This window comes from Taeniopygia guttata, chromosome 1 (assembly GCF_048771995.1).
Source record: "Taeniopygia guttata chromosome 1, bTaeGut7.mat, whole genome shotgun sequence".
Taxonomy (NCBI): Eukaryota; Metazoa; Chordata; class Aves; order Passeriformes; family Estrildidae; genus Taeniopygia; species Taeniopygia guttata.
The window spans coordinates 77,754,713-77,780,728 of NC_133024.1; the positions used below are offsets into that span (position 1 = coordinate 77,754,713).

At 36.5% G+C, this 26,016-nt stretch overlaps 1 protein-coding gene across 12 annotated transcripts in view; it reads right to left on the reverse strand.

The window, feature by feature from the left end:
- The window catches only part of NALCN (sodium leak channel, non-selective), a 228,977-nt gene that overhangs the window by 98,886 nt on the left and 104,075 nt on the right, over nt 1–26,016 (reverse strand). For all 12 annotated transcript variants that reach the window (XM_030276727.4, XM_030276696.4, XM_030276731.4 and 9 more), the window contains 3 exons: nt 12,860–12,991; nt 6,693–6,860; nt 2,055–2,246 (listed from right to left, as the gene is read on the reverse strand). In XM_030276727.4, the coding sequence (XP_030132587.1) occupies nt 2,055–2,246; nt 6,693–6,860; nt 12,860–12,991 (492 nt within the window). The remainder of the gene's footprint in view (nt 1–2,054; nt 2,247–6,692; nt 6,861–12,859; nt 12,992–26,016) is intronic.

Here is a 26,016-nt window from a genome sequence, read left to right on the forward strand (position 1 = left end):
TAGTATTTACATATACCTGTTAAAATTCAATATGCTAAAAGCCCTTATTGAAGCTTAAATGGAAGCAGATGAAAATGATCAAAATAATCCAAAACTTTATTAATGTATTGATACAAATTGGCCATTTTTCATTTCAAGTGGATCTTTCTCAGGTACTTATATCACTTTATCTAGTTAAAACGTGAAGGTGATTGCAATCCTGTCTTATTTTTATTGTACTGCAATTATTCTTTCAGGACTTTCACTGACATTTTGCATAAATAATAAAACAATTCTAAACCAAAATTCCATGGTGATTTGAAACCTGCAGTTTTCTTCAGAAGTTGTAGATGAGAATTGAGAATAGAATATGGTGGTAACATGACCTGATTCAGAGACTTGACTTAATTAGGAAAGCCTAAGTTTTATTTTATTTCTTTTCTTCACATTTAATGAATGATACTGAATATCTAATCCTAGTGGCTGCTTTTCTAAGAATATTTTCCAAAATAGAAAGCACGGTGTTACACTGTTCCCTGTGGGTTGGCATTTTTTTGTCCCACATTGGATGGCCAGCTTCCCATAAAACAAGTTCAGCTTGACAATTACAAATTGTTGTTTAGGCATTTTCTTTGCTAAATACATGACCCTTGAGGCTGCCTTATTCGTTGTTATTTAATTGTTCCAACCAATGCACTTTCACTAAAATAGATACATTGGATAACCAAACTGGAATGACAGAAACAAATAAATTGTCACTGGAAGCAATCCATGTACACTCAGTCTAATCCGCTATTAAAGAAATTGCACTATTTTCATTCAGAACAGTGTGCTTCAACAAACATGTTAGCTCAAATTTCCACTGATTTTCAATGTTCTGTTCTGAATTAATGTAATGCCCATAAATATCCATTATTTATACCCAAAAAGCAAACACTTATTTTGTCAATGCAGACAGGTTTTATAACCCTGTGTAAAACAAGGATTCTTGTACAAATCAAGAATAACCACTTTGCTAATATGAAGATATAATAACTTATACACGTTTTATATACATTCTCAGGCTAATACTCATGCTTGTGGACATGAATTCTCTTCTGTAACATGACAGAGTACTGTTAAGCCATATGCTGTGTTGTGTCATCACCACAGTGCATAGGCAAAATTTCTCTGTGTTCCCTTGACAGCAGAAAGAGAATAACTACCACAAGGAAAGATGGTTTTCACTACAGAAGGACTAGAGGAAGACTATTACATCCAGAAAATATATATTTTTTAAACTGATACATATGGAGATAAACTGCTCCATGTTTCTAAGAAGGAAAGGAAGACTGCTAATGTAGTAATAAGAAATATGATAGAATCTGTCCTGGTTTGGGCTGGGATAGAAATAATTTTCTTCCTAGTAGCTGGCACAGTGCTATATTTAGGGTTTAAGATGAGAATGATGTTGATAATACCCTGATGTTTTAGTTGGTGCTGAGCAGTGCTTGCACAGTGTCAGGGCCTTTCCTGCCTCTCACCCCACCAGTGAACAAGCTAAGGGTGCACAAGAAGTTGTGAGGGGCAGGATAGGTGACCCCAAATGACCAAAGGAATATCCCATCCCATATGGCATCATGGTCACCATATAAAGTAGGGGAAAGCTGGTTATGGGCTGCAGACTGGAAGCTGGCTCAGCATCAGCCAACATGTACTGAGCAATCACATTGTGAGCCACTGATTTTGTATATTCTAATTATTTTCTCACTATTGTCTCCCCTTCTGTTTCTGTCCTACTAAAATTTCTTTATCTCAGCCCAAAAGTTTTACTTTTTTCCCCCTCAATTCTCTCCTCTATCCCACTGCAGGGGGAGGACTGAACAAGTGGCTGTGGAATGTTTAGCTCTACTGGCCAAATTAAACCACAACAGAATCACAGAATCATTAGGATGGAAAGGGCCTTCAAGATCCCTCAGTCCAATAATTTACCAAACACTGCCAATCATTTACAAACACTACCATTAATGGTAAGAAAATATCCATGATAAGAAAATAGTGACAAGCAATAAGTAATCGGTGCTTTTTATACTTGCCCTTGGAAAGGTTGTAAATCTATCCAGTTCTTCCACAAAGCAAAACATCTGTAAACTGATTGCTGACATTACAATCAAAAGGCTGGCAGTAAATACTACCAAACTCCCAAGTTTTTTTCCTGGTCCAAATATCTTATACACAAAATCCTCCAAAGCGGGAGAAATCTTTATAAGCCGAACTACTCTAAGAACCTGGGAAGAAAGAGAAAAATGCAACTGTATCAATTATTTGATTATCACATTAATCAAAAACTTTCAAAATATCAGACATTCATGGCCAAAAAGGGACCTGCAGTCTTGTAGACCAATAAACATCAAGTTGCCACCACTTGTAATAGATGACAAGTTGTGTGTTAGATTAAAACCACAAAACCAGAAACATAAGCAGCATTGAGGCATACAGGCATTGGAGGACCCAAGGTCTCCAAGGCTGTAGTCAACTCACCAATAACGAAGAGTCATTACAGAAATGCAATTGGGTGAAACTGGCTTTGGGGTAACATCAGGAACAAAAATATAGACAAAACACACCACAGATATTAAATATGAATGTAATATGGAATTAGACACCAAAGTAGGTTTATAGTGTGTTACCAAACATAAGAATGCCCTCAGGCAGGAGACAAAGTGCATCAGTCTGGATTTAGCAACTGAGAATCTACTGAAGTTCTAGGTAAATGGCTCCAGTTTGATTATCATAATTTGTTTACATTTCATTCTTGTACTAAATGGACAGGGTTTTGAACAGGTTTTGATGAAAGTTCTGCTTTGAGCAGCAGGCTCAATGAGATGGATTTGAAAGGCCACTTCCACTTAGATTTCTCTGATTTTATGATGTTTCTTATACCAGGTTACGTATTCACACAAAAAACTGCCAAGTCTTCTTCCACAGATCGCCTTTCCATTTCAGTGACCTGAAGCAAAATTATTTGGCATTATGTACCACAATAACCTAGTAAATTTGGTAATGAACATATTTTTCTATTTCATATTATATATAACATAGGAAATTTTGGGTTGTGTTTCTCAGTATCAGAGAAACTCAGTATCTCACAACAGCATTGTTTGCCCCTGACATATCTAACACCTCTCAGTACTGGCAGCAAAACTTTCATCTTGTGTGGAACTCCTGACCCATTCGCTGCTGAGTCTACTTTGAAAGAGCTGCTGACAACTCTGATTCTCCTATTTCTGCCATTGACATTGACACAGTGACATGAACATCAGTATCAACAAGAGGCAGCGGCAGCAACAGTTGTTTCTGAAGACAATGCACAGCAGCATATGGGGCAACTCAGAGTCTGCGGTGCTTAGGAATAAAAAAGGCGATTTCAAGGTATCACTTGGGTTTCTACAAGAAACATATTGAAACTGAAAGGTAGGAATTACAGTGCAATTATTGTTTGACCTTATCTACAAGTCAAATACAATTACTCTGCTGTTTTTGGAAAGAAAATAAGTTGTTCACACATTGAGCTCATGGTGCCCTGTAGCTTGCTAATAATGTACACCTTTGGATTTCACATGAAGCTAATCTCCCTACCCACTTGTAAGGTATGCAGAATATGCTTGTCATCTAGATTTAACTACCAAAGGAGTGGGGGGAAGAGAGTGAGTCAACTCAAAGAGCAACTTATTCCAAACGTACCAGAGCCCTTACATGAGATGGGATAAGCATCCACTGTCTTCAGCAGCACACAAGGGTCCTGGATTCAGAAGTTACACTAGACAGCTTAACTTTCACAACATTAGCACAAGGTGAGATAAAGTCCTTTCTTTGATATTGTATCATGACTACATTACATATAACCTGAGTACATGAAAATTGTAACCAAGGCAGATAGTGAAATGAGTGATATTTACAAGTACTATTAAAATGTAAACATGCTGCCTTCTTACTTACAAGATTTACTTATGGTGTAAATGTTAGCTCTGTTCCCATCAATACTAGTTTCAGCACAGACCCCAGTGGGGAAAAGATTTCATACTAGTTGGTATTCTGAGTGGTGTTTTAAATAAACTCAATTATCTGCCTTATTTTTTCCCCTTTCTTTGGGGAACTTTAGTTGACCTTTAAGCCACACACTAATCTTATTGATACTATTTGGTTTCTTCATTTATTTTCATTAGGTAACAAATTGAATCTAGCAAAAGTACATTCTAATGAATTTATGCATTTTGTGTAATTGGATTGCAAATTGTATTACATCAAGGAGCTGTAGAAGATGCACTATTTGGATTAAATATAAAAATATATTAAAAACAAATCAAAATTATTAATACAAAAAAGGAACCACTGCTTTGTTACAAATAATGGCTGAATCTCCTGCAAGGGATGACAGTTATTCAGAAAATGACTCTGGTATTTTCCCCAAGCACAAATACAGTACCATCTCTTCAGTCCAGTATAGGTTAAATTCTGTTTAAATCTCTCCCTTTTATGATGGTTCATTACAGATCTCTGCAATAATATGCAAAATCTGTAATTTCTCCACTAATTTAATGTCCTACAGATATAGCTATGTAACAGTCCTTTGCTGTAGCCTTTCACAGAGGGCTTGCAAAGCAGCTTGAATGAATGCACAGTGAATGCAAGGAAGATAGGTGGGAGGGTGGACAGTAGCCAATGTAGTAAAGACTGAGTGATGTGTTGGCAAAAGGTAATGATACAGACCAATGAATAATGCAAACTGAAATGTATGGAAGGAGGACTAGACAACCCAAACAATAATTCTTGCTTGCTATTCTGGAATGTGTCAAGAAGGACTTCCGTTTTCAGTAATCTGTTTTGTTGGCTGACAAGGAACACATTTACCCTGTCATCATGAATACTTAAATGCCTGGAAATCTGCCTAACATTAAGATGTATTCATGTGAAAAAGACATTTTGACCTTGGTTGATTTGAAAATGTGCTATCTAGCTTGCCCAGAACTTAAGTGTGGAGGAATATGGTGTGTATCTTACATGGTGACTTCAAAGTTATTCTGCAACCTTCCAATCATTCACCTCCTAGGGTACTTGGATTGCAAAATACAACCCAAATCATTCAGTGTAGCAGGTATTTCTGCTTGTAAAATGTATGTCTTTCATATATTAAAAAAAAAAAAAAATCACTTCTTGACATTTTCTGTCATAAAAGCTAGCACTGTGTAATTAAAAAAAACACCACCACCACTGCTCCACTAAACTAATTAAATCCATTAAAAAGAAAATACTTATTTTTTTATTACCAGCACCTGCCTACATTTTAATCAAACTTTCAATCCTATGAGTTAGTGATGATGTCATCTATTTAGTCCAACATTCATAATTTATGCTGAAAATTCTTACAAATAAACCACCAGTCGTAAGAGGACTATGTCCTAATAAATACGAACCAATTATTAACTAAGTTGCTGACTGCTTTAACTGACAGCTCCCAGCTACTTTCTCTGTGCTTTTGACACAAGAGAGCAATTGCATACTCCTGACACATCCTCCTCCCTTGCACGTTAGATGCATCATGCTGCATTGAGTAACAACACTCTACATTTTGGACAGCAAAATCAAAGCTATAATGACTTAAAAGTCTTCAAATCATATCAGGTGAAAACAAAATAGATTTTTTTTTTTTCATCCTGAAAGCTTTCTTGAGGAGGTTTGCAGAACCATTTAGAAAAAATACAGGATGAAATTTGCAGAAATCTGAGAAGACCATTATGTTTCAACCTACACTTGGGGAGATTGCTTCCCCCATGCTGTATTCATGTTTACAGTATGTGTCACTCTAACTAATCCCATTTATTGACAGAACACTGTCTGATGATTTATTATTTTCCCTTATTGAGTATTACTTATTCACCATGCTAATCCACTGCTGAATAATGGGCAGATGTGAATTCTTTAAAAGATATATTCTTAAAAAACCTCTTTATTTGGCCCTGTGGAACATAACACATAACGAATACCAGTGCTTTTGCCCAAAACTGGACCAAACCTAAGCACTTGAAGGAGGATGATTGGAAAATTGGTTGGGTTGGCTAACAAGAAGAATCAGCCAGAATGATAAATCAGAATTAGTGGTTTTTTGTCTCTCTTTCCTGCTCTTCCCCCAAGTGAAAATGCAAGAAGTGCCTCAATAAACACACTCCCTCTAGATAAGGAATGGCTGGAGATCTAAAAACCCAAGTCTAAGATGATTCTGGAGAAATTACCTCAGAAGACCCACAGTAACTTAGCTTAGCATGTGGCTGCCACAGAGATGATTTGGAGAAACAACAGCAAGTGAATTAAGGCCTCAGGGAGAGCAGCCAGGAAAGCAGGGGTGGACACTATGGGAAGGTGATGTTGTAAACAGCTGTGTAAAAGGTCAAGGCTCAGTGAAGAACAATGAAGAAACAAACCAAAACCTACTGAACAGTACAGCTCAGATAAGAAATGGGAGTTACTGATAACAGAAAGGACTTATCAGCAAAATTAGAAAGAATACTATTTTTGTATATCCACCCAATGAAAATAGTTAAAACTAGATATTTTTTATTTTAAAGTAATTCTCAAAATGAGTCAATACTGTGAGAAAATTGAAATTTGTGTGAAATGTGGTTGGGTAACATTTTAATTTGGTATATAGAGTAAAAAGTAAAAGTGGCTGATCATACCTGAAAATACGTAAATTGAGAGTGATAGAGATCTGGATAAATATGGAGAGTGGTTCCAATTACAAGCAGCAACTCAAACTTGTGAAGAGATGAGCTGATGTATCCTGTGAAACCCAAACACCAGATCTTCAGAAGAGCTTCTAAATCAAACAGAACTGTAAAAGCAACCTAGATGGATATATAAAATAAGAAAGATGCATTCAAAACACTGAGTTATGTTAAACGTTTCTCTGTCATTATGTCTATTAGGGCATTGTATGGCAAAAATAAAGATCTTCATAATATTTAACAAAACCAACCATATTCTAAACAGAATATACAATAATAGATTTCGCTTCATAAAATTTTCTAGACTCAACACAGACAGGTAGATTTCATGATTTGGAAAGCATGAAGTAATAAATCCATCCAGATGATCTTTCACTTTAAATACATACATAAAAAAGAAAATATGATGACATGACTTTTTCAAAATATGAAGAAACACGTATGAGAATTCCGAAGAATTTCAAGAGATCTAAGAAAGACACCAAAGTTTGACAATTGCTACTTCAATTTTCTAAAACATCCATAGTTATATGACAACCAAAACAGGTAGAAAAGAAGTAATGGTTTTTAAGCATCTAAACCAAATTTTAAAAGGAGAGGAAATTCAAAGTCAGTCCAGAATTAATTAATTTTCATAACGATGTTAAAGAACTTGGACATGGGGGGAAGTTACAGGGGAAGAAATTTACTTGTAGGGAATGACTTTGGGATTCTTCCAGAAAACTTTCTTGAAATATTTGCATAGTAAAATGCATAATGTTCCGTTTGAACAACAGCATAGGTGTACATCTTCAACATTTATTTTCTCTTACTTCTCTCACTACCAAAAATCATTCTGGCTAGGCACACTTCCTCATGTGCCTTCTCATTTTACCACTGTATATACTGTAAGATGTTCTTTTCTACAGTTTCCAACAGCCAGGATATGCAATGAAAATAAGCTTTTCTGTGATTCAGAAATGTTCCTTTCTGACCCTTTACACACACTGAGGTTTAAAAGAGGGCCTACAATAACACTAGGTCATATCTAATTGCAACTAATACTTTCAAAGTGCAGTACAAATAAAGAAAATACAGCTTAAATCTCCTTTGAGGAGAAGCATTATAAGTCTGTTAAGATGAAGAGACTAATTGACTGTGGGACATGCGATCTACTGAATTTAGCAGGCGATAAAAAAGTTAGAGACTAAGATTTTAATCCTGACCCTGACAATGAAAATTTCTGGGATGCTGTCTTAAGTATTTATGTGATTTAAAATTTAAACTGTGCAGTCCATCAAAAATATATCTTTCAACATGAAAGATGGAAGTTGTAAGATAGCTAAATAAAATTTTACATATTTTATGTGTACAGGACCGTTACAAACAGGAGTGGAAATGGAAATTAAACACTGATGTTTATGCCAGACAGTGTAGGGACACATTTATGCTCTTATCCTCAAATGGATCTGGCCAGTTTTACAGCCTGTGTTCTGGGATCTTAAAGAAGTCTAGAACAATGAGCCAGGTTTGAAGAGACTACTTCTTCACATAAAATTCTCTAAGACACGAGAAAAATGTTTTAGCAAAAAAATCTTAAAAGTAAAGCTCACTTTTAATGACACAACATCTACTGAGTCCTAAAAGAAGAAGGCCATTAAATTAGGCAAAATGGAACAGTGGTTAGAAAGCAGCTGGGATTCAACTCAGAGCAGGTGGAATAACAATGCCATTTAAATACACACATACACACTTCAGAGCACATAGGCTTCCTATTAGAACAAGACTAACAAATATGATGTTAAGTGTATTTTAATTTATTCTAAAAATGTGTGGGCAGGATCATTTGCATTTCACATACTTGTCAAAGGAATTCAAACCACTGGCACTTAAAAATGTATCAAATGGTTTGCATAACATCTGATTACATTTATACACCTGTCTTCCTGCTGACAGAGCTTGTATTTTTTTCCTTCCTTGTAATTAATTACAGGAGAAGATTCAGAATATCTGACTAGAACTTTTTGTTAGGTGTGAAACGCAATACAATTTTATAGTTTTGTGGGGGTTTTTTAAAGCTGGAATAATTCCTTTCATTGTGGTAGAGACAAGGCAAAAGCAAACTCATACAAGAAGCCAGAGCAGAAAAAGTAGGTATAACACATAAGTAGCCACCAAGTAGCCACCCTAGAGGAGCAATGGGCCATTTCCCTGATAGTCATGTCCCTTTTGGTCACCTGGAAGCTTTCTGGTATTAATCCCACCTTCATCAACATTACCTTTTGCTAGTAGCCACTCAACACTTTTTTTTTGGCAGAGGCAGAGCTCACTATCAGTCAGCATCCAACAGTGACAGACTCTTTTACTGTGTTTTACTTGAAAGGTTACCAAGCTGCCAAGAAAGATAAGAATTCTTCCAAGAAGGATCAGTGGGATTAAGGGCACAGACCTCTACCACTTCCCTCACTACCAGATGTGACACAGCATTCAATCCTTCCTTCATCTAGCACAGGGCAAAGGCTACCCAAAGGCAGCAGTGCAAGGGTAAAGTTACAAAAGGAATCTAGGAGAAATTATAAAGGAGCACCAGGTTTTGAACTCTGGTATTCAGACAGTATTTGTGGGAATTGTATGCAACTCAAATACAACAGCTAGTATGTAACAGGTTATAATGGAAGACCTATATAAAAAACCAGCACCCATAATTATTCTGTCTAGGTATTGAGCACTTAAAGTCAGCATCCTCATTAAAAATTACCAAAGTGTGTTTGAAGCTCTACTCTTTCCAGGATACTGCACTGAGGTTTTGAGTAATCCTGTTAAAATTCTGGTTTTGCTTAATCTGCAGGACTGATGCATACAAGTTAAAATGCCTATCAGAACCTCTTATTTGCTACTGGGTATACAAAATTATGCAAATAATGGATCTGGGTATAAATTAATTTCTTTTATCTTCTTGTTTAGCCTTTGCCTTCTTGAGTTTGTTTTTTCTTTCCAACAATGAAAACAGGTTTATTTTCTTAATATGAAGCATCTCAATAAATTCATTTAGATTTGCTCACTGAGTTTAAGTGGATGTATTTCTACAATTCTAGGCCACTAAAATGTGTGAGACATAAGACAGACCAAATGAGATATTTTATTAGACATGTCTTCTCCTAAAGCCAGCAGCTTCCAAGATAACTTCTAGAACACAGATCAGAAAGCCAGATATGCTTGCTGTAGTCTATCTGGCCATTTCCTTCAGCAAAGTGAATCCTCACTGCTGTTGGCTGCTCAAGTCAGCTCCCATTGAAGGGAAAGCTTTCTGTAGCCTACTCTAATGGAAAAGACAGAGCAACAGCAGAGCATCCTGCTCCAACTAGTCTTCTTCACCAAGAAAACAAACATTGTGGAATAACCTGCATTGTCTGAGTATTCAGCTTTTTCAAGGCTCTTAAAAATATTTCCTTTGTACAACCTTTGTGCTACAAAGAGCAAGTTTCACAACAACCAAATAGGAAATTACACCAGCTTATCAATTTTTCCTTTCTCAGGATTTTTTTATTCTTCTGCTCTTTGGATACTTTGTTCCTCCTTTTATAACAAACTAGGGTTTTGTTAGTTTGATTTTTATAGTGCCTCTAGTAAAAGCATCACAGGATTAAAAAAAGGAGAAACAAAACTAGGAAATCCAATAAATGGACATAAGAAATGCTTTACAAATAAAAAATCCCACCATTCTCTATCCCAGAATACTTTACCTCATATACTTGGAAATGTAAAAAGGTAAATAAATGAGTTTTCTGACAACCGCTCCACTAAGAAATCAATTATCTAAGTTATGCAGAAAGAGAAAAATGTATTGTTAAAGAAAACTGGACATTGCTTATAGGACAGAATTATAATACACTAGTGTACATTATATACTCACCTCAAATAAACCCTGAAAGTATTTCTACTGGAAAAAAAATAACCCTACAAACTTTATACTAGAAATAAATTTTGAAGAAATTGTTTCTAGCACTGATTAATAAAAGCATAATTTATATATTCAGAGCCAAAATAGAAATAGGACACGCAGTGTTCCCTATTTTGAATATAAATAGAAATAATGTTATTTTGTTAAGAATCCAGTCTCCACTTGCTGTATCCTGGACACAAAGCAAAAATGCCTGCTGTGAAGAGTTCATGGCCTCAGGCTTTAATGCTGACTTAATTATTTGTTTCCAGCCAAGGATATTGTACTGGATTTGCCTGTGTCAGGGTTAATTTTCCCCATCATACTTTGTATGGTGCTATTTGGATTTGTGCCTGACACAGTGTTGGTAACACAGGGATGTTTCAGCTGTTGCTGAGCAGCGCTCAAACAGAGTCAAGGCTTTTTCTACCTCTCATCCCACCAGTGATCAGGCTGGGGGTGCAGAAGAAATGGGGAGGGGAAACAGCCAGGACATATGATCCCAACTGAACACAAGGATATCCTATGCCACAGAGCATTGTGTCTAGCATATAAGGCTAGAGGTAGCAGAAGGAAGGGGGGGGCATATTTAAAGTGATGCTGTTTGTCTTCACAAGTTACTGCTATGGCTGATGGAGCCTGGCTTTCCTGGAGATGGTTTCCCTGCCCATTGGAAGTGGTGAATGAATCCCATGTTCTGCTTTGCTTGTGTATATGACTTTTGCTTTACCTATTAAATTGTTTTTATCTCAACCCATGAGTTGTTTCACTTTTACTCTGACCATTCTCTGCCCCATCCCACTGAGGGAGAGTAAACAAGAGGATGCATTGGTCTGAGCTGCTGGCTGGGGTTAAACCATGATGGAGATCAAAGTGAGTTTCCCTGTCCTCAATTCTACTCTAAGATCTGTGGCGCATTTTGTAAGACAACCCAGCATTTGCTGGTTTTATTCCAATGTCTTATTTTCAGGATAAAAAATTTCATGTTCATGGTGTTTTTCAAATAGTCCTAGAACTTGAGATAAAGCAAAGACATTACATTTCACAAGTATTCTTGTAATTGTTGTCCACGCCAACATTGACTCAATATTCGTACAAAATACAGCAATCCCCAGCAACATGAGAGAGAGTGAAGAATGATGCATCCCCGCTGTCTATAATTTGCACTTTTTAAAGGTTTGGACTCTGGTGCTGTTTATAACAGGTTTTTTGCTCTCATTTCTGTCCCAGAACTGGTGAACTTTCAGCTTCATACAATTTTAAGAGATCAGATACAAATTCAAAAACAAAGATTAAAAATAGATATAAATTCAATCTTAAAAAAAAAGGAGATTCATAAAGCATTGTACTGTTATGAACTAAAGGGTTTAAAGCTGGGCATATGACTCTGAATATCAAATATATTTAAACATAGAAAACCACACAACAACCAAAACCAGAGAAACAACAAGGAACATACTGCTATCATTCCCTCTAGTCTAAGAATGACCCCTCTGGGTCCAAAGGACTGTGTGACTATTGAAGCCAGGGAAATTACAGTAAGCATAAAGTAGTATGTGCCCAATCCAGGCAAGGTTCTAGGATCTCCAGTGTATGCTCTACAGTAAGATCCTTGACCAGCTAATGACTCAAACAGGCTCCCTGTCAGAATGTCACTTGTACCTCCACTTGAATGGTTCAGGAGCACAGACTCCTCCTTTGCAGAATTCACGACTACATAAATGGGGTTTTTTTGTAGTGTGCTCTTGCAATTGCTGAAGCCAGACTATTTGTAACACTATTTTGGTTATGCTTAAGGACCTTCTGCCAGCTAAGTATATAAAATAAAGACTATTTAGGAAGAAGTTCAATATTATATTTTTTAAATACAATGTTTTGTCATCTTTTTAAAGTTAAATTCTTCTGAATGTTACACTTCTGCTAGAAAAAGTTAGCAACTCAGCAGCAATGCATTGCCTGCAGATGTTATACAAGCCTCAGCTCACTACCACTAATATTTTGTTTGAGGAAATTACCTTTCAAAAGGTTGTAGGATAGGGTTGTCAGCCATTGTCAGATAGAGGAAGTTGAACAAGTTAGCAAAGTATTCTTGGAATGATTCAGGGAATAAGAAATTACACACTAAAATGTTCTTGACAATCACATTTTTTACTTTAGCTTATCTTGAAAATTACCCAGATAGTCGTTTTACCATACTCACCTCAGCAAGATAAAATTCATCATATTGTCTCTTGAAATTTTCTCCTTTATAGTAGTTGCTAGCAGCAACAATCACATCGACAGCAACCATGCTTAGTATGAACATATGAAATACAGATGACCTCATCATTTTCTACAAAAGAAAAAGTAAATTTTATCATCAATTGAGTCCAACCATGTGCATTTTAAAGTTCTATTACACTGTCAAAACATAATCAGGTATAATAATATGCTATTCTAAAGCTTCTTTATATGATTTTCATGTATTACTCTTTAAAATATGTTGCTTCAACTAGTTTACATGCACAGTTTTGAGATTTTTTGGTACTTTTAGTTTTTATTTGCCAATTGACTTCTTGCTGAAGGTTTATAATTTAATATGATATCCATTACTTTAGTATGTTTTAAAGCATAAAGAACACATATCTCTAGTCATTTGACCTTGTTTGATACTCCTGCATTATGATTTGTTCATGCAAATCTTGATGGCTTATCGATCAGGGAAAAGTTACATCAATTCTATCTTGTGCACTGCTTTTGCTCAAGAAACATGTTTTATGGTATTTACCTGATGTCAAACTATTGCCTAAATGAATAGAACACATCTACATATAGTAGATATACACATCTGAGCCTATGAGCTATCAAGTACTCACAGATAATTCACATATCTGTGTACTTAATGCTTTGTGTCACTGCTGCTGCAGCCACACAGGAGAGAAGAGAGAAAGAGAGGCACAGAGCAGTGCCGAGGAGTTTACATCTGTGAGATGCCAAAACATTACTGATAGGATACATAAGATGTATGCAGAAGTTCAAAGAAGTAACTTGTAAGCACCCATCACAAAGACCATGCACTTATGATTTACCCTAAAAGCTAAACCACCTCCTTCACTGGGTCAGCCACAGTAGAAGCTAGAGTCAAACACAGAACATATTGTTATTGAATATACTGTTCTGTTCAAAACAGAACATACTGTTATTTTACATTAAAAAAAAACTTTGAATGAATGGTCACTAATATTGATATTGTTTTATACATTTCCACAAGTAATACAGTTCAGGTCTTTAATATGAGTAAGTTATGTACCATTATGGCTCCTTGTGTTTGTGTGTAAGTGTAAGTTGTACTTAGAGTGGAGAAGGCCATTTTTATTTGTTCCTGAGTTTGTATATAGAAGTGCCTAACAAAAGTTCAGGAAAAAGAGAACTAAAAATTTAGAAGAACTCTGCCTCCTTTCATCTTTTCTGTAAAGATTTTGTGTACCTGTACTGGCTAATGTACACATAATCACACAATTTGGAAGTGACTTGAGATGATCTAGTCTGGTGCTGCCTGCTTAAGAAAAGTTAGCTAGAGCAGGTATTCCAGAACTTTGTTCAGTCAGAGTTTGAGTATCTTGACATATGAAGGCTCTGCAACCCATCTGTGCAACCTGTTCCACTATTTGACCACCTTCACAGTGAAAGAGTCTCCCAGAACTCAGGGGCTGGAGATTCCTGAAGGTCAGTCTTACTGATCAAGATGTGTGAAAAAGGCCTCAACCATTTCTATGCCACTGCCTTGCCTTTCAAGGTCTCCTAACCCTTTCAACAGCAGGCTCATATTTCTCTAGTCTTCCTTTTGCTTATCGTATATGTAGAAGCCCTTCTTGTTGCCTTCCATGTCATGGCAGATTCAATCCTATAACTCCACTCTCAGACAGGATATTTGTACTCCTCCTGGGCCACTTGGCCCTGATTCGATCTCTTGTATGTTTTCTTTTCAATTCCGAGTTTTTTCCAGAGCTACTGGTTCAATTATGTGGACCTCCTGTCATGTTTGTTTGATTTCCTGTACTTTGAAGGAGACAATTTTTCAACTTGAAGGAGGAAGATCCTTGAAAATCAACCAGTTCTTCTGGAACATTTAATCTCTATGACTGTGTACTATGGGATTCTTCCAAGCAGACACCTGAACATGAAAAAGTCTGAACACCAGGGTTGTGGTCCTATCTTCTGGCTTTGTTCCTTCTTTGAAGGTTCCTGAATTCCACATTCTTATGATTATTGCAAAAAAGCAATTCACTGCTCCTGAATTCATTCACTGCTCCTGAATCTCACAACCCAACCAATTTCTCCTTCCTGGCAAGTATGATGTCACTCCAGAAAACCTGATCTCATCAGTACAAGTTTTAGGAAGTTACCACCCCTGCAATGCAGAAATCTGGACTGTTTTCTGCTGTATTGCCCTTCTAGCAGAGTAATTACACTGCCCCAGGAGAACTGAGGCATGTGAAACTCATAGAATCATGGAACTGTTTAGGTTGAAAGGAATCTCAAAGATCATCTACTTCAGAAACATGCAAAATTTAAGAAACACGTATTTTTAAATTTGTAAGATATATTAACACATTAGAAAATTCATATACGTAGTTGTAAAATACTGTCTCAGTCTTTAATGAGCTGAGATTGTTATATTCATGAAGAATTGTCAGCATTGACATTTTATGTGTAACCCTGCCTGAAGCTCAGAATCTTAATTAACCCTTCATACAGGGTTGTTGTGTGGCTCTTTTTTTTCTTTTTTGGATGAAATTAGAACATAATATGGGATGCATTGGAGACTGCAAGGACTAATACTTGTTCAGCTTTTAGCAAAGCCTTGTGCCTGCCTACTGAAGAATTCAAGCCCTCTTGAATTCCACTGGAGTTTAAGATAGCTTGCTTAAATTGGTGATGAATGGAGACTAAGCACATATTTACAAGCATACAAGCTGATGGAATTGCCTCTTGTCTCTTAATATTGCAGACAGAAGATAGCTCAAACACTTCTCATGCAAGCTAGTTTCCTTTTGACCTTAGTGACATAAAATAGTTGTATAATCTATTCTAGAAAGGGAGGTTCAGGAGAGAAGTCTTACATTTAGAAATTTACACAATAAGCAGGGGTTAATAATACCTAAAGCACAGGTAAGTCATCAAAATAGCGGCTAAATAAGGTCTTTGATTTTTAAACCACAAGGCAAGCTATAAGAATACAATAATTAGACGTAGGGCTGCTGGCATCAATCATGCATTTTTCCAGTGCTGTGATTCAAAACAGGTGTCATTCTATCCTTTACATTTCCATTTCACACAAATTCTAACCAGATAGTTAGTCTCTCTGCATATTTTACACTGTATTTTTAATGGTGTCAAAATTTCCATCATAATAATGAAGTATTCTCAATTGTGAAAGTACTTGCTAAAAGAAACTAGTAAGTGAGGTTGCAAAAGGCACTTTTATCTCCTTTCACAGGGAAGCAAAATGGTAATACAGGAAAAATAAAAATGGATAAACTGTCTTGATATACATGTATATATATGCACACTTTATCATCTAGTCTGTACCTTCAGACATTGTGGTTATTTAGGAATGCTACTCCTCAATTTAGTGCTGCCACTGATATGCTCCAAACCACACTCGCTCACTCCCCCTCTCCCCCTCCCCTGCTAGTGGCTGAGAGAAGAATTGAAGGCACAAAAGGTAAAGATCACGGGCTAAGAACAACTTACTGGAAATGGCAATGAACAGTTACAGCAACAACATTAATAACAAGCATACAAAAGGGAGGTGAGTGAACCACACACAAAATGTTCAGAACCAGCATTACCCGAGCACTCCCTCTGTCACTCTCTCCAGAAGGAAAGACTCCTTCTTGCTGCAAGAGACTCCTTTCCCCCTGACCCCAGCAATGACATGAGGTAGTATAGAATAGCCTCCAGGTTCTAGCCATGCCCTGTTCTGGCCACTGCAAAGACTAATCTTGTCCTGGCCAGAACCAGAACAGAGAGTCATAAAAAGATTTTGCTGTGTGTATTTAATCCTGGAAAATAAATAGCAATAACAGAAATAAAATCCTAGTCATACTTTGGTTCACAGAATCACAGAATGCTTAAAGTTGGCAAATACTTTTAAGACCATCAAGTCTAACCTAGGACCACCACCATGTTTACCATTAAACTGTGTCCTCAAGTGACATAGACACATTTTTTTAAAAAAATTCTGGGGATTGTGACTCCACCACTTCCCTGAGCAGTCTATTCCAAAGTCCATTAAGCAATTTCTTCTAATACCTAATGTAAACCTCCCATAGCGCAACTTGAATCCATTTCTTTTCACCCTGTCACTTTTAAGCTAGAGAAGAGAATGATCCCCACCTTACTCAAATCTCCTTACATAGAGAGAGGAATAAGGTCCTCCCTGAGCCTCCTGTTCTTCAGGCTAAACATCCCCAGCTCCCTCAGCCACTCCTCATAAGACTTGTGCTCCAGCCCATTCACCAGGGTCCTTGCCCTTCTCTGGACTCTCTGCAGCATCTTTTATTTTTCTGTGAGATTCAATACAGCTTGTTGTCAAGGTCGCCTTCCCAATGAAACGGAAAGGAAACTATTCACTAACAGAAAGTATTACACTGGCATAATATGACTCAGAGTTAAGATAATAAGGAGGCTCAGAGAGGACTCAAGCCAGGCACAGGCAATGTAAAGGCAGAAACAGCTAGCTGAGGCAACAAATTAAGAGACAGCTGTGGTGAGGAACAATAAAAGCACCTAGGTGCTGGCAGAGAGACAGAGCACACAGGGCCAGCAAGATGGAGGTATCTGAATAAATACCTCCACCTCACACACAGCAAAAAGGCTACGCTGAGGAGATATCTAAAAAAAAAAAAAAAATCATTATTTTTAAACCCCAGAACTGGCCAGTTCATGGGGGCCAGATTGGTATCTGTGTTTCTTGATTCTTTCTATGTCATGTCAGAATTTAGCTGCTCACTTTCACGAATGCTGTGCACGATAAGCAGCTTTCCTGCTGGCCTCTCAGACAGCTTGCTGTATCTTTAGGAGATCAATCACAGTGCTCTAACCCACACACCTACTGTGCCCAGCTTCTCCCCTACTCTAATCTGCCTTAGTTTGTTCTTTCTGCATCACAGAATTTTAATTTGTATTTGTACCCTTAAAACACTTTAGACACACTTCTGCTGCTATGTTCAACCATAAGAATACACCATGTCTTTACATTTTTCTGTATTTGGAATGAGGCCTAAATGAAAGTTGAATTTAGTCCACAGCTCTTGCCCAAACCTTGAAAGTCATTCTGGATCATAAGATCAGCAGTGTATCATTTGTATTACAGCTCTTTTCAGAGTACATAGGCATGGAAAATTCTCCATGCAAACTTGAAAGAGGAGACATAATGCCAATTTTTGTTCTTGTTTAATTTACTGACCTTGTTTTAGCCCTTGGATGTGTGTTTCTTAAGCTGTGTAGGAATGAGATGAATGTTCTGATGTTGCTGTCAGCCAGATACGTGGTAAATTGTATCTAATATTAAATTGGATTCAAGATTAGCTGCATTGAAGAAGTCTCAAGTGAAATGCGCTGTTGCTGCCATTGATCAAATACAACAGTGGGGAATTTCTTACATTTACTGTGAATTACCTATAATGCTGGCATCTGACTTCATGCAGGATGCTAATTCTCAGTGTCCAGGACACCGAAGAACCTGTATGGCACAGTGCATTAGAGATGCAGTGGCCATAAAAACAAGTACATGACAAACTGTTAATCATCCAAATTCTTTCATTGTTTAGATATACACAAAGGAGCCAAGGATTTGTTTTGTGCTCAGATGGGAATTCCATGAATACAAAAAAGACTTCTAACATACTACTCATTTATTTAACACTATGCTTGGTGCAGCAGAGGAACTCTGAATGAAAAACTGTATTAAATATCTGGGATTCACTCAAAAACTCGAGTAATGATGCTGCAATTGCTGATAGGTAGAGACTACCTAGTCACCTAGTCTTACAGAGCATTACAATGCATGGCCTAAAGCAGTCTTTTGTCACTCTAGTAGTATCAGAATAGGGAACATTGCTTAATACTCCTCCCATGTTCCTGCATGGCAGAGGAAGGATGAGTGACACAAATTTGCCTTTGCCAGCTCACTGCCCTGGAGAAGATCCACAGCAGCTGCCAGTTTGTACAGCCAGAGCCACAGACGCTGGCTCAGGAAAGCAGTGGTCCGTGCGAAATGCAGTCACTAAGCAAAATGGAATTACTGAATATGACACTACCTTTTCCTAATGCTAGATTCCTTTTGGGAGCTTGATATGCACTCTTTGTATCACCATCCTTCATATAGGATTTTTCTTTCAAGCACATAATAGATCTTACTTACCTAACAAGATGGTAAATATTACCAACTTTTGGGTTCTGACAGACTTAATAATTAAGGAACCCATGGGCCATATTATCCTGATAGTACTCAAAACTGACCCAGCTGATAATGTTTAATATTATCATGCGAATATGTATCGTTTCACCTTGAAAGAGGTGTCTTCAAAGGGCTCAATGGTTTCAGGTTGGACCTACAGAAATTTAGACTGCATCTGATAATACTAACAGTCATGTGGTCTAAGAAAACAAAAAACTGAGGACAAATTGAGGAATATTATTATTTATTGAAGAATAAAAAATTACCTACACAAACATCAAACTTATTAGTACTGAGCAAGACATAGTAAGGATCTGATAAGCTTTGCTTATTTTGGCTATTTAGCATGTGAAAAGCTTAAGAGTGCATAATTGTCAAACTGGCAGGGTAGCTCTTGAAAGTACCAAACCAATTAATGAACAGTGCAAACATCATTTACCTAAAAGGCTTTGATAATCACTACATGGGTAAGCAGGTTTCTTTTCAGATTTTGATACTCTTGAATTGTGCATTCATCAATGGTAAAAACACAATCATATCTGTCTTTCTTTATATTTCAGATATACTTTAATACTTCACAAACCAATAGTATCTCCTCCTCTGTGTTATAATGGAATGGCTCTGGCAAGCTTCTTACTCCCATTTAGCCTTCATTGGCTTTTGCTATTTGCACAAGGAAAAGGAAGCTAGATCCTTCTAAGAGATTGGCCAAGCTTCTAGCTATACTTGTTTAAAGACCTTATACTGGATACATGATAATTGTGGTTAAGTTTACCCATATCATGATAATAATGCTATATGCTACTTGTACTCGTGTCTATACACACCTACTGGAAGACCATACTTTCTGGTAGTTAGAAAAAAAACTTGATTTGTTAAAGCTGTTTAGATGTGCACAAAAGATTTGGGTGATATTATTAACAACAATTGAAAAGTTTATATTTGTGCTAATCCAGCCTTTCTTACTTATGGGCCTGTTGGAGCCTAGATCCTACCACTGCAGTGACATGAAGGCAAATGCGAGTCTCAGCTTATTTCCATGCACACAATCACCGCAATGTGTGGAAATGCACTCTGGAACAGAAATGCAAATCTTATGGTACCCATTCACTTAATAAAGCCAATTAGTTGGAGTTATGTGGGCATCATAGACTACAGAAATCTTGTTCAGAAAAGCTAACAAAAGCATGACTCAAGTTCATTATAGCAGCTTGGAAAACACTAGGTCAAATAACAATAAAATTAAAGTATTGCAAGTCAATTCTCATTCTTTCTGGACATTTCAGATGTTGGCCCATGACTCCTAAATACATATAAAGGGATTCTGGGTTTTATAGAGCAGGGCCAGTTTAAGGTGCATAGAATTTATACCACAAAGAAAGGAACATGATTGCCAGTCATTCTCAATTAAATGTTGAAATCAGGACACATCAAAAGCCTCAGAAACTATTATAATGTATAAGACTAGAAATAGCAAAATCCCCTTGACTTTAGGATTCTATGACACAAGATTTCTAAGAGTCACTAAGCAAAGATTAAATCCTGGCCTAAAGAAAAGGGCAAGCTTTTTTTTCCTATACTTGTTTAGTATACTTATGGTGTTTAGTCTCTTTTTTTTTTTTTTTTTTTTTTTGTCAAAGTGCTTGAAGATACCTTGAATATGAAAGAAGCTTTAGAAAATCACATTCTATACACTGCTAATCACAGATAATTCATAGTGTGAATAGGATAAATTTGATTTTCATCTTGTTGGTTAATGGCCATCTGAGCAAGTACAAAATTATGAAATTGCAGAAAATGTTCCCTTTTGTTTTTAGGACATTGTAGAACATTTTACAAGCTATGTAACTAATTTTCTATAAAACATTTTGCTTTCAACTTACTTTATGACTGCCTGACAAAGATATGCTTGCGAGGAGAATTTAGCAATTATTCCCATGCTCTGCAATCTGAACATTTATGAAAACTATTAAGCATTAACCAGAAATTTTATGGGAACAAGCTTTTTAAAACCTTATATTGATGCAGTTATATATCAGTGTGGGACATTAAGAAACATTGTAAATCTAAGAAACATCTACTGGATTTGAGAGGAACTTCAATGCTAAGATGAATTCAAATAATGCAACCTCATTGAGTAAACAAGATGAAGGATGAGTTTTAAAGATGCTGGAGGAGGTGGCATTTAGATGCTGCAAAGGAAATAAGTCAGAAGCCACAACTCAGATGTTTGCTGATGTCAAGGGGGCAGTCTTGGCTTTACAGTACAGGCCAATTGTCCCAGTGCAATGAGAGAAGGGTGGTTCTTCAGCAATTTTTTCTACAGAGAGTTGCTTTAATATTTTTATGACAGTAGAGAAGAAGTTCTGAGGGTAATGATGTAGTAGAGATGAATGTAAAGACTCTTTAAGATCCACAGTCCAATGAAAAATCTGCTTAGAAACTCTGTGTTACATTTAGGTCACTTTAGCTCAGAGAACCTCTGTTACCAGCTGCAGGATATAATTTAGGCGGTATGGTGATAGTCAAGGGAGTTTTTTGTCTCCAAAACACAAACATCATAACTCTTGCAAATTTTAGAATATGCATTTGGAAACTTTTCTATAAGTGTTTTCTGGCTGCAGCAGAGGTGATACTGGCCTAGCAGAAAGAGCACTATAGACAGTAAACTGTCCTGGCTAATAAAATATTCTACAAGTTTCACTTTACTGTGCTTCTCTTTCCACCTTCTACTGCATCTGATAAGGATACAAAACTCAAGGTAGCCACTGTATCTGTGTTTTCAGTCTCCTACCATGCAGCCTAAAACAAGCTGGAAATGGGATGACTGCTGAATAATGGCAACATTTCAGGGCATGCAAATATGCTCTCCAATCAGTAAGCATAAGATTCTTTGCTACTACAATAACATTTTAAGGCAATAAATGTAATTTTCAGATGACACGGTATAGCTAAAATCATAAAGAAATCAGAACTAGTTAAGATCTTCCAATACTCTAAATGTCTCTTTAATATTTGAAAATACAGGTGAGTCATTAATTTGTCATATTTACGCAGACTCTCCTGCCTTTTAGCATAGCTAATTTTGATATGAAAATTAAAAGCTACTTTAAAAAAAGGTAAACTGAATTCTGATCAAAGGAACAAAGTAAAGCCAATAACAAAGCAAGAATGAGAAAATACACACTTAGGAAGTAAACAAATAGAAATAATGATAGAAAGCCTAATGAAGAGAAATTAAAAACTCTTATCTTAGAGTTTTTTGAGTAACCAAGCCTTTAAGGCTAAAGTTTTTGTCAGAAATTAGATAATTTTTTTCCCCTTACATTCTAGATTTGAAAGCCAAATTTCTATTTTTGCTATAAGGGTAAAGAATATGTTGCATATGCCTCTTTCAGACTAGCTGCATCCTGTTAATTCACATCCTGCAAAACAGAATAAAGCAGTAGCATAGATACATTTCTGTATGCCTCTTACTAACAGCAGCCACTTTTCTCCTCCCACAAACTTCTAACAGAACAGTCAAAAAGAAAATGGTGACTCTTCTGCCCTAAAAATACATTAAATAATGGCTTCTTTGAAACTAAAAAACCCTCCTCCCCACCAGTTTATAAATCAGCTAACACAGTATGTCATTTTCTTTGCAAGAAAGAGAGAGAGGAAGTAAGCAGTCTTTCAGCAACTGCAATCTGACTTAGAAAAATTGAGAGCAGCTGCTGCAACATAAAAGAAATCTAAAAATACTACTTAAATTGTTCACGATAACAACAATGCCTAAAAATTGTTACCTACCTGTCAGATTTTTAGAACTGTTAATAAGTATATCATCATCTCAGCAGTAATTTTCTCTAAAGTTATATAGTATGAAATGCAAAACGTAACCCAAATAATATGAAGTTTTATTCTTTTTCCTAAATATAGCAATACAGATCAATTCAGAAAATATGAGTCAAAATAATTAATGACTAAAATGTGAAATTAAATAGGCAAAATTAATTTTTGTTTTATATCTAGTGACTTCATCAAAGCTGCAAGGTGGACATTTGCTCTCTACTAAGGTGTGATTAATCACACCCCTGTCCTATGGGGATTAATATGCTCCCTAGTCCTAGAGTATTTGCAAAGAGAAAGTGTAAATGCTCTTTTCCTCTGACAATAAAAAATACCAAACTAGCTTAAAATCACAACTCTAAACACATTTATTTTTTAGCGCATTTTATATATATTAAAGGCATTTAACCTTGATACATTTTATGTTAACCTTAATGCATTTAACCTGTGTGGGTGACCACACACTGAAACAGGTTGCTCAGAGAAGTTGTGCAGTGTCCCTCACTGGAGATATTCAAGAACCCTCTGGATCTTGCAATCCTGTGCAACATGCTCTGCTGTGATCCTGCTTAAGCAGGGAGGTTGGACCAGAAGTCCCATTGCGCTGCATTCCAACCTTAGCCAGTCTGTGAACTTCAGGTACAGGAAGAGGTATAGGCACATTCCCACCAGATCACACTGTGGATAAACACCACAGAACCACATAATTATATAAACAATATATGTAGGCACATGTATGCATGAACATAAATTGACACTTATAGGGCAGGCCAAATTTATAGCCAGTTGCTGATGCTGTCTTCAGACAATCACCATATAATGGATGTACTTGAGATTTTTAATCTGTATTTTCTAATTTCTTCTCTGAAAACTCCACCTGATTCACTATCTGCATTATAGCATTCTGTGTGTACACACTGTTGCCAAATCCTCTAGATATAGTATTCTATGTATGTCAACAATGTTGACATTTCCTATGTTTTCATATTTATATTTTGAAAATATGTTGACCACAAAAGAAAAAAAGTAATAATGCTGGCCTTACTCTGCAGCAAAATATCTCTATCTCTAATACTAAATCTATATGCTACTATTTAGAAGCTGTGCCATTTATGAGATGTGATACATAATATATTGCTCACTCCTTCAGATGCACACTAAATGTAATTTTGACATGTACTTGATTATTACAGGGGCTTCAATTTCCCCCCCTATTTCAGGAAAGGTGAGTGGCAATGGAAAGAATGTGGACCCTACCTGTGCTGTAATTTTTTTCAATGCCTTCAAAATTTCTGTAACTTACATTTTAGAACTCTAGGAACTTCACTTCCAACAAATTTCAATTAACATTTGTTCCTTGAATTATATGCCCTTTGAAGATCTCACCTGAAATTGCTTCAATAGACTACTTATTCTTTTACTTACATTTCAATTCAAGAATCATGTCTTTAAAATGTCATTTTTTAACCAGGTGTGAATCAACCATTTTCACTGCCTCTGTTTTGCTTGGCCTTTTATTTCCCAGTTAATTATAATAATTTTTATATTTATGTTATTGCAGTACTGTAGATTTACTAGCTGTTTTATAAATGTGAAGGAAAAGGTTGCTGTTATTATAATGATTAACTCATGAGCTGAAAGAGCAGTAGACCATAATGTAAGCATTGCACCTCATTCTGCAATTAGTACTTAGGATCATCATAAAATCCTTCAGAATTCTTTATATTACTTTTAGGAAATTACCCATGTACCAAGACAGATGCAACCATGCTAGAGAGTGGTGAAATATACTGCCTGCTCAACCCTTTTTTTCCCCCTCACAGTTTAAAGCACACACTCAAGAATTCAGTGCAGCATCTGTTTCAGCGTGGCCTCGTGGCTGTGTCAGCTCCAATGAGTGAGCTGCTCATATCAAAGTTGGCATCTCCTGACTCTGCAGGGGACAAGGCTCAGTGCTGGCCACATGCGCTGGAACCCAGCTCTCCTCACAACAGTGCTCATGTCTCATGCATGTCTTACGTGGGTGCTCTGCTGATAGTATAAAGTGACAGGAGGCAGGAGAGAACTTACAGAACTCAGAATGTGTTGGAGGACTGAAAATGTAAAACCTGCTGTTAGGAAAACTTTAGGGCATATCTTTTCTTTTGAGCTCATGAAAAAACAACATAGACAGCAACTCATGATAAGCAGAGATTGAATTCCTATTTGCCTGCAACCTCTTGTACAATGATGAATCACTATTTTAAATTCCCAACTACTGAGAAAGCACTAACAATCCAACAATTTAACAGAAAAAAAGAACAAGAAAAGAAAAAAAAGAGAGATAGGGAACAATTTTCTTTATATTGAAGAAGTGATGGTGAAATAAAATTAAATCCAAATTCTTCAAGGAAGCTTTTGCTTTTCTGACATGGAAACAGCAAAAATATGTCCACCTAAATTTCTTCTCTAACTTCAAAATATACATGTGGAAGCACCTAGTTCTGTCATTGGACAACCTGCTGTCAGTGTTTCCAAACAGCATGAGAACCTGGAAAATGTGATTCTAAAAATGCAATTATTCATGAAAGGAAACACTTTTTTAGTGGGTTTTCTTCCTGCTATCATTGTATTTAATAAAAACACTTTAAGATAAAACCCTCCTTAGCGGAAAAGTTTTACATACAGCTAGAGCTCCTTATATTTTCTTGGTACTTATTCCAGATTTCTATCTTAGTACAATGACTATTATAACGTGTGCTTTGAAATTCTTTAGATGGCTGAGCTAAATTTCAGTGCTTTTTCACAGCTTTGGTATTGTTGAGCTGTTTAAAACTTAGAGAAGTACTTGATCAGCATTAGAAAAATTAGAATACTTCAGTTCTTTGATAACTTCCTTCCTGAACTAGAAACTGCCAGATGTGTGCTTTAGGCAATTAAGACAACTCTACCCAGAACTAATGAAACTATTTTCCTGGGTCAGACTGGCCATTTGTATGTACTATTGGTTTCAGCAATTAAGCAATTAAGACAACTCCAATTAACCTGGAATTAATGAAAATCTTTTCCTGGGTCATAAAGGTCATTTGTATTGATTATTG